The sequence below is a fragment of the Centruroides sculpturatus genome, unplaced genomic scaffold, assembly GCF_000671375.1.
Source record: "Centruroides sculpturatus isolate CEXI.00-Female unplaced genomic scaffold, Cexi_2.0 scaffold1062, whole genome shotgun sequence".
In the NCBI taxonomy this organism is placed as follows: Eukaryota; Metazoa; Arthropoda; class Arachnida; order Scorpiones; family Buthidae; genus Centruroides; species Centruroides sculpturatus.
This window is the reverse complement of record NW_019385225.1, coordinates 24,729-35,155: the sequence shown is the minus strand read 5'-3', so window position 1 is coordinate 35,155 and position 10,427 is coordinate 24,729. Positions and strand designations below refer to the sequence as shown.

General features: G+C 30.7%; 2 protein-coding genes across 3 annotated transcripts in view; one reads left to right on the top strand and one right to left on the bottom strand.

The window, feature by feature from the left end:
* LOC111636402 (fukutin-like) lies at positions 1 to 4,083 on the top strand. 2 transcript variants are annotated; one of them, XM_023381648.1, is made up of 5 exons: positions 1 to 193; positions 747 to 999; positions 1,308 to 1,438; positions 2,158 to 2,282; positions 3,718 to 4,083. In XM_023381648.1, exons 1-5 carry the CDS (start codon positions 191 to 193, stop codon positions 3,929 to 3,931), a joined length of 726 nt encoding a protein of 241 aa, XP_023237416.1. In that variant the 5' UTR covers positions 1 to 190; the 3' UTR covers positions 3,932 to 4,083. The 2 variants fall into 2 exon arrangements, with proteins under 2 accessions (XP_023237416.1, XP_023237415.1); XM_023381647.1 differs by having other exon boundaries at positions 26 to 121.
* A 2,595-nt stretch (positions 4,084 to 6,678) lies between these two features.
* The window catches only part of LOC111636401 (trypsin II-P29-like), a 10,525-nt gene continuing 6,776 nt past the window's right edge, over positions 6,679 to 10,427 (bottom strand). Inside the window, exons 6-7 of the mRNA XM_023381646.1 lie at positions 7,278 to 7,414; positions 6,679 to 7,158 (exon numbers count right to left, since the gene is read on the bottom strand). Of these exons, the coding sequence (XP_023237414.1) occupies positions 6,955 to 7,158; positions 7,278 to 7,414 (341 nt within the window). The 3' untranslated portion in view covers positions 6,679 to 6,954. The remainder of the gene's footprint in view (positions 7,159 to 7,277; positions 7,415 to 10,427) is intronic.

Genomic DNA, 10,427 nt, shown 5'->3' with positions numbered 1-10,427 from the left:
CATTTCTATAAAAAAATAAAGGATCAAAAAGCTCTATTATGGTACTTTTGGTACCATAGACAAGCCTAAATATTTTATTTGTACGAGACTCTCATGCTAAACAAACACCTTAGTGATGCAGGTATAAGAGCTAATTTAAGAAATTTTGGGGGCTTCTTGCGAAGTCTTCTACATTTACAAAGGAAAATAAATGGTACTTTGTGTGTTAATTAAACTAATTCGTAGTAAAACAATATACAGGAACCACAGTAAGAACTATGAGAGTTATGTGGAGCGGGTCCATCTCAACTGTCGTTGTTGCTATAGTTTTACACCGGATCCAGATATTTGCTCAATATGGTCCTCATATTGAGCAAATATCTGGCATCATATTGAGCAAATATTGAGCAAATAATAAACGGCGTGTTCATAATTTGACTGTAATTAATGACTCTTCACATACAGTGTGATTCTGCCATTCAAGGCAGCCAAATTTGCAGTATGTTCGCGATAAACCACACTTTTTTATTTAACTTAATAATGGTATCTCTAAAAATAGTCTTGATTCATATGATTCTCTTCAGCCACTAAACACTTTTCCCCTTCCTTTCCTATGTAAGAACTTTCAAGTGTTTCGATTCTTTCATTTGTGTAAGTTTTGCACTGTTTTAATTATTATTAAAAATTTCGTTATATTTTATACGAATAAGTAATTTTAGTAGTTATTACTTTATATTCACTCATAATAAATTTCTATTAGCTTTCAGATTGAGCCGTTTGAGGATAATGGAATCCATTATTTCGCTCCTAAAAATAAGATTTATTTTCTGTTTGAACTTATGACCTCTCGTTTTCTGGATTGTAACTTCGAATCTACCAAAAATTTTATGATTAGATACCGCAATATTAGCGTTCCCGATATCCAATTTGGACTCGAGTTTATCGAAGACATCAAGGAAATTAAACGAGAGTTTCAACCAAAGCTGATTCCTTTCTGGCTGGTCAGTGGCACTCTATTAGGTAAGTTTTGTTTTCAATTAACCCATTAAAATTTAAAATTTTCCAAACATTTTTCTTGTTGAGACATTCAGATTGATAAATTCAATTATCTTTTACACTAAATTTCGTATAAAATAAACCGCACAAGGCGAGAAACTATAACTTCTGACGTGACCGCTTCTGGGTGATCCAGGATCAAATTTAGTAGATTAAGTTAATGTATAATAATATTATTATTAAATAATAAATTAAATTGATCTCTATTAATATATATATTTATTTATATTTTGTATTTTATTTAAAATATATTACAAAATTACTTTATTTAGGTTGGTATAGGCAATGCTCTCTCATCCCATATGTTTACGATATTGATTTCGCAGCGTGGATAAGAGATTTCGATACGTCCCTAATTGATCAGCTAACGAAAAGCTCAGTTCTTCATGCAGTCTATGGCACGGTAAATATCAACTAGGTCAATTATTTTTCAGATATCTCAGAAAATTAATTTTATACATTATAATTCAAATTAAGGCGTCAGCCTAATGCTCTAAGGCTGTGTTATTCTGCTTCATATCTTGCTGGAATCTCGTTGATTTATGTATGCAGAAAGGGTTTCCAAAGAACTATTGTTTCCGGGCGTCCAAAAGTTTGAAGCCATTGGTGAAGCTACCGTAGATGCGACTATGCAATTGCAAAGGGGTCTAAGTCGTTTGGGAGCCCATTTTGTCAAAATGGGGCAAAAGACTAGAAAATAAAGTATACAATCGTACATTAAAAAATATTGAAAATGAGTAATATCAGTATTCAGAAGGGCCCCGAAGAAGATAAGTTTACAGGAAGGTCTTTATTGTGGAGTTAGCACATGGACCCAAAATTTAAAGGTTTAGCTGCTGAGCAGTGCCTAAGGAACAATAGTTTAAAATAAATTCTTCCTGCTCTGTGAGCCCTAAAATGGTCTTTTTAATTATGAGATTTTGCTATATTTATGTGAATTTAATTTAGTATAAAAACTATAATTAATGTTTTAACTGTTATATTTTATAAATAAATTAAATTTATATATATAGTTTATAAACTATGTTACAATAAAATGTTATTAACACAACTTTTAAATAAACTTTAGATGTATTTACCGTAAAGTTTAATACATTTACTATTATTATTATTTAAAAAAAGCCAGAAAATTCATTTCAATTCGTCCTGATGAATAAACGTTTGAAAGTGAATTTATTTTTCACGTATGAAGAACAGAGTTATTTCTGGTATGGAAAACACACAATAGAAGATGGTTACAGTTTCAAGTAAGTATTTTATTTAATTTAAAATATATGCTCTCCACCTCAAATTAGTGTCTTGCCCCTGTAAATCATACTTTACCTGCTAGCAATAGAGTCGTGCAGGTAATCTATCTAACTCGTTTCAGGGGAAGATTTTTAATTGAAATAAGGTAACTCCTGGTTTGCACCAGAAGTTCGTATATAGTTAATCGGGTCCTCCTGTCCCTAAGCTTTCTAAATCTCGTCTCTACTTTCAGACAGATGGACAGTAGGAATTTAGAGGTGATTTGAAAAAATTGTAAATTTTAAAGACATCATATTTGGCCTTTCTTTACATTTTGACACCACCAGGAGCTTAAAAAAATAAAAGAAAATAAGAAAAACATACCCTTACAAAATTCTATCTGTAAAAGTAATACTGTATAAACATTATTTTGAAATAAAATCTTATAACAGTTGACGCTACACATATTTACAACTTTGTAAATTGAGTGCCATAAGAGCGCTTGCCAGCTTTTACTTTTCCGGGTTGATATAACATAAGAAAAAGTATTAGAATAATGTCAAATTTGATCCTCCGGGTGTTTTGTAAATATATACCTTTTGAGACCTTCCGAACCAAACAAGGAGAAAAAATTCCGCATGTGTGTTAGTGTCTATTTCGTTTAATATCTCAGGATGGGGTAAAGATTAAGTATAACGAAATTCGGCATGATAACTTGTATATAAGGGGTATTGATGCTATTAAATTTTGGTGTTTAAAGGTAGAGAGAGAGAAGAGATAGAAGTGGGTCATGTACCATAACGTGAGAGGAGTCGTACTTAATGAAGATTTCACTGTTGTTATTAACATTTACAATTTTTTTATAAAACACATCATTACTCTCAAAATTAAGCTTTTTGATATTTTATAATAATTAATAATATAAAAAGATTTTTACAACAAAATCTCACAAGAGATGGCACCTCACACTAATTTCGTTTATTGTGATTAATAATACAAAAGCTATTTTTTAAATAAAATTTTATAAAAGCCAGGAAAGTTACACATTTGTTGCTAGATTTTTTATTTTACTTTTGGGTCCAGGGTATCTGAAAACGTCGATAATTGCAAAACACCTACAGGGTCAAATTTGATACGATTCCAATATTCTCCAGTATTATATAAATATCAGCCGGGAAGATAAAAGTAAATACATTGCATGGATGTTTGTGTGTTGGCCTTTATTTCGTTTAATATCTCAGGATTTTGTGAAGTGTCACAAATGCTTATTTCTTATTCAGGACGGGTTGCTCTCTGCCTTCCGTTAGTGTTTATACAAATAAGATTAACAAGGAAAAAAATATTTAAATAAGTTTAAAATAAAGTGCTTATTTGTAAATACATATAACTCAATAAAACATTGCAATATTTGAAATATATTTTTATCATTTATGATTTTCGAAATTCTGATTTCAGGTACGTTTACCCAAAATTCACATTATGCTCGGCAGAATTAGTATACGAGAAGGTTCTTGTTCCTTGTAATACCGAATTAATCGTGGCTACAGAGTATGGAAAAAATTGGATGATTCCTGAACCTAAAGGGCATTCCCCTTTAAACATAAAGGATAAGAAATTTTGGACTGTCGAACAACGAATTAATGCATTTCTTCCGAAACTTGAACATTAGATTAATGATTTTTTTTTTAACAATTTTAATTTATACAAATACCGATATATCGATAGATATTTTATAAATGTATTCAAATTATTTATTTATTTTTAGGAAATCCTGTAGAATTTAAATAGAGATAACTAACAATATAAGAACATGTAAAATGGACGAGATCTTTGTAATGCTATTAATGTAAAATAAATAGTCTATATTAAGAAAACTTTACTTAATATTGCATGCAATTGTATGTAATCGAAAAATATATTTACTTAGCTGTAAACTAAGACATAATTCCAAAATTATGTATCCCCTGACGCGATAACTCAACGAAATCTCGCTCGACTTTTATTAAATTTGGCATATTAGTACAATAAGATGAAAAGAATCGCTGATTAAATTTTTAGGAAAATCCGTCGAAAATTTGCTTAATTATCGCAACTAAATTTGCATTTACGCAAAGAGATAGCGACACGGTGCTGTACTAGATTCAAGGTCTATATAAGAAGGTCAGGACACGCACGATCTATTTCTGGATCCGCCATTTTGGGTTTTTTTGAGTCGTATATTTTAAACAAACTTATACGAGCAGTCAGTTTTATACGACATTATTTAAACTAAAATTAAATAAATTCAGTGATTTCCAGTCAAAAATATAATAATAATTTCGGTTAATTATGCAAACCCAATTTTATATAACGCTTTGATTTAGTTTAAAAGAAACGATTATCCATGTTTGACATAACAAAATAAAAGTGCGTTTAAAATTGTTTTAAATGTAAATGAAACATTTACCTGCAGTTCTAATCTCCTGTTTTCTAACTAAAGTTGTTTTTTTTTTATTTAATTTATCTAAAGTATTATTATCACTTTGTTCAATTCTTCCTTAACAGAAGCTACTCAGACCTGTCTAGAGCCCATTCTCGTAGACATATTTTGATGAAACTCGGTATATATGTTATATGGACCATGAGGAAAAGGAAAATGCAAAAAAATATTTAGTTCGAATTTTTACCACTAGGTGAAAAAATGGCGCAAGAATAACAAGAAACACAAAATGGAAATACACAAAAGGTTTTTATTCACAACATTTCTTCAATGTGCAATCCACTTACATCAATTACATGTTCAAAATGCCTTACAATGCTTTCCCATGGTCCATATAACATATATACTAAGTTTCATCAAAATACGTCCACGAGAACGGGCTCTAGACATGTTGTCTGAGTAGCGCAACTTTAATTATAACCACCCTGTGTATATATATATAAATTATAAGTCAAACCATATTAAAATAATTATTTTTTCGTACTATATAGCATTTGTCGCAAAAACAGATAGCATTGAACACACAAGATTTTTAATAACAGCCAATTTATAAAACACCGAGAATACTTAAACGAAACAGTAATCTTTATTTCAGATGAAAAAATAACTAGTTCAGCAATTATATAATCTTACTATTGGTTGCTATTTCTTCAAAAAGTTTTCTTTCCCCAATAGGCTTCCTTTTTGCTCGTAATAGATTTAGGAGGATTGGGCACATTGAAAATTGTGGGAATAGCATTCCATTTTAGCAGTTTCCTTCCATCAGTTCAAATTGAGATTCTTCGAAATGAAACTGAACAACAAATACTTTAATGTAAGATCACTTATACATCTCAAAGACAGTACAGACCTATAGAAAAATACATGATATGCAGTAACCCGACACAGTTTAGAATGTTCATATGGCTTCCTCCACTTTGCTTTCCTCTGTCTAATCTGCAGGAAATTTAAATAATCGAACATCTGTAGATTTACTCTTACAATTTGGTGCCATACAATAACCCAATTCTTTAACGTTCTGAGTACTTATATACATAATATAGTCGACTCACGTGTGGAGTGAACTTTATCGATCACTCCCAAAATGGCCGCTGCTGCAAAGAATCACGGAATCGTGTCCTGACTCTCTTATGTAGACCTTAGCTAGATTCATAAATATTCGCGCATTTAAAATACGGTGGTGTCTCGTACTTCGAATTCCATGAGGCCGTTCAAACTCCGAATCTTTCGTAGTCCGAATCAATTTTTCCCATTAGAAATAATGAAAAGTAAATTAAGCCGTTCCCATATCAAAAACAATAATCATCTCGATGAACTTAAACAACAAATACACGTAATTTAAAGTAAAAATAACGGAATTAAATGCTGTAAATAATAAATTAAAACACGAAAACAATAAATAAAATACATAAATACTGTACTGTACAATTTGGTATGGTTTTAAAAAGTCTTCTCTGCAATCAAAATGGAACCTTTTGCTTTTTTTTATTATAATTAATAACGAGGTTGCGGCCGAAGTTTTCATCTCTCAAACGTAAACGTCGAACGTCGAGCGCCGCTTACAAGATGGCGGCCGATCCGCGTATAAAGTCAGAATGACAGAGTAGTTCCTGGTGTAAGTGGGTGTGATTGGCACAGAGAGAAAATCTACAGTTACATAAATGACGTCCCGATTTATTATTATGATTAAAATATAAAATATTTCATGTCATTAAATAACCATGGACTTTTTTGTAAGTCATTTTTTAATTGTAAATCGAGGCGGATCATGTAACTCGTTGATACTTCTTTAAGATAATAAACATTCCTCCTTCTATGCATCACTATGCAACACCCATAAATACATTTATTTACACACTAAAAAGCAATATAAAGATAAATTTAAATAGTATTTAATAAAGACTGAGAAGAATAATGACAGAGAAAAGATTATGTCCTTGTATTTTTATTCCAGAAATTGAATAAGATAACGCTTTCTTTACATGAAATAATTAAGTTATCAGAAAACTTTTTTATACAATATTTTTAGCATAATATTATGCTTAAAAATTTCAATTAATTTTTTATTTTAAACGTTCTACAGTTTTCGGATTAACATTACAATTACAATTACTGTAATCGAATTTTTATATTTAAAAAGTCATTTAAAAATATGCATAAAATTAAAATTTTAATTTTATGTATTAAATTTATTATATTAATTTCTATATTAATTAATGAGGATATTTTTCCTTGGGTAATATTCTAGGTTTGCAAGCGGCATTTCTAGTCATTTCATATATCCAATCGATATATCTCGATACATCCGTATAAACACCAGACACGCCCGGTAATGCACAGTTTTTCCCAAACGAGACAATTCCGCTAGCAACATAGTAATTTTCAGTTCGAACCAGAAGCGATCCTCCAGAATCTCCCTTTAATTTAAATAATTCAATTATAAATTTCATTTTAATTTGGATTTTTTTTTTTACTATTTATAAAACTAGACCCGGAATTTAAATTTAATTCGAAAATGTAAAGATATATTACTCACAAGGCAAGCATCTTTTCCTTCTTCTCCTCCAGCACAAATCATGTTAGAAGTGATTACATGTGATAAGTGACGTTGACATTCTTCTCTCGATGTAATGGGAACGTCCACTTGCTGCAATATGTTAGGTCTTTGACCATCTGCAATATACGGGGAAAAAATGTAATTTGTGATAAATATTAGAGAAGTTGCGGCCGAAGTTTTCATCTGTAAAACGTGAACGTCGAACGTCGAGCGCCGCATACAAGATAGCGGCGCTCGACGTTCGACGTTCACGTTTTACAGATGAAAACTTCGGCCGCAACTTCTCTAATATTTATCACAAATTACATTTTTTCCCCGTATATTGCAGATGGTCAAAGACCTAACATATTGCAGCAAGTGGACGTTCCCATTACATCGAGAGAAGAATGTCAACGTCACTTATCACATGTAATCACTTCTAACATGATTTGTGCTGGAGGAGAAGAAGGAAAAGATGCTTGCCTTGTGAGTAATATATCTTTACATTTTCGAATTAAATTTAAATTCCGGGTCTAGTTTTATAAATAGTAAAAAAAAAAATCCAAATTAAAATGAAATTTATAATTGAATTATTTAAATTAAAGGGAGATTCTGGAGGATCGCTTCTGGTTCGAACTGAAAATTACTATGTTGCTAGCGGAATTGTCTCGTTTGGGAAAAACTGTGCATTACCGGGCGTGTCTGGTGTTTATACGGATGTATCGAGATATATCGATTGGATATATGAAATGACTAGAAATGCCGCTTGCAAACCTAGAATATTACCCAAGGAAAAATATCCTCATTAATTAATATAGAAATTAATATAATAAATTTAATACATAAAATTAAAATTTTAATTTTATGCATATTTTTAAATGACTTTTTAAATATAAAAATTCGATTACAGTAATTGTAATTGTAATGTTAATCCGAAAACTGTAGAACGTTTAAAATAAAAAATTAATTGAAATTTTTAAGCATAATATTATGCTAAAAATATTGTATAAAAAAGTTTTCTGATAACTTAATTATTTCATGTAAAGAAAGCGTTATCTTATTCAATTTCTGGAATAAAAATACAAGGACATAATCTTTTCTCTGTCATTATTCTTCTCAGTCTTTATTAAATACTATTTAAATTTATCTTTATATTGCTTTTTAGTGTGTAAATAAATGTATTTATGGGTGTTGCATAGTGATGCATAGAAGGAGGAATGTTTATTATCTTAAAGAAGTATCAACGAGTTACATGATCCGCCTCGATTTACAATTAAAAAATGACTTACAAAAAAGTCCATGGTTATTTAATGACATGAAATATTTTATATTTTAATCATAATAATAAATCGGGACGTCATTTATGTAACTGTAGATTTTCTCTCTGTGCCAATCACACCCACTTACACCAGGAACTACTCTGTCATTCTGACTTTATACGCGGATCGGCCGCCATCTTGTAAGCGGCGCTCGACGTTCGACGTTTACGTTTGAGAGATGAAAACTTCGGCCGCAACCTCGTTATTAATTATAATAAAAAAAAGCAAAAGGTTCCATTTTGATTGCAGAGAAGACTTTTTAAAACCATACCAAATTGTACAGTACAGTATTTATGTATTTTATTTATTGTTTTCGTGTTTTAATTTATTATTTACAGCATTTAATTCCGTTATTTTTACTTTAAATTACGTGTATTTGTTGTTTAAGTTCATCGAGATGATTATTGTTTTTGATATGGGAACGGCTTAATTTACTTTTCATTATTTCTAATGGGAAAAATTGATTCGGACTACGAAAGATTCGGAGTTTGAACGGCCTCATGGAATTCGAAGTACGAGACACCACCGTATTTTAAATGCGCGAATATTTATAAATCTAGCTAAGGTCTACATAAGAGAGTCAGGACACGATTCCGTGATTCTTTGCAGCAGCGGCCATTTTGGGAGTGATCGATAAAGTTCACTCCACACGTGAGTCGACTATATTATGTATATAAGTACTCAGAACGTTAAAGAATTGGGTTATTGTATGGCACCAAATTGTAAGAGTAAATCTACAGATGTTCGATTATTTAAATTTCCTGCAGATTAGACAGAGGAAAGCAAAGTGGAGGAAGCCATATGAACATTCTAAACTGTGTCGGGTTACTGCATATCATGTATTTTTCTATAGGTCTGTACTGTCTTTGAGATGTATAAGTGATCTTACATTAAAGTATTTGTTGTTCAGTTTCATTTCGAAGAATCTCAATTTGAACTGATGGAAGGAAACTGCTAAAATGGAATGCTATTCCCACAATTTTCAATGTGCCCAATCCTCCTAAATCTATTACGAGCAAAAAGGAAGCCTATTGGGGAAAGAAAACTTTTTGAAGAAATAGCAACCAATAGTAAGATTATATAATTGCTGAACTAGTTATTTTTTCATCTGAAATAAAGATTACTGTTTCGTTTAAGTATTCTCGGTGTTTTATAAATTGGCTGTTATTAAAAATCTTGTGTGTTCAATGCTATCTGTTTTTGCGACAAATGCTATATAGTACGAAAAAATAATTATTTTAATATGGTTTGACTTATAATTTATATATATATACACAGGGTGGTTATAATTAAAGTTGCGCTACTCAGACAACATGTCTAGAGCCCGTTCTCGTGGACGTATTTTGATGAAACTTAGTATATATGTTATATGGACCATGGGAAAGCATTGTAAGGCATTTTGAACATGTAATTGATGTAAGTGGATTGCACATTGAAGAAATGTTGTGAATAAAAACCTTTTGTGTATTTCCATTTTGTGTTTCTTGTTATTCTTGCGCCATTTTTTCACCTAGTGGTAAAAATTCGAACTAAATATTTTTTTGCATTTTCCTTTTCCTCATGGTCCATATAACATATATACCGAGTTTCATCAAAATATGTCTACGAGAATGGGCTCTAGACAGGTCTGAGTAGCTTCTGTTAAGGAAGAATTGAACAAAGTGATAATAATACTTTAGATAAATTAAATAAAAAAAAAAAACAACTTTAGTTAGAAAACAGGAGATTAGAACTGCAGGTAAATGTTTCATTTACATTTAAAACAATTTTAAACGCACTTTTATTTTGTTATGTCAAACATGGATAATCGTTTCTTTTAAACTAAATCAAA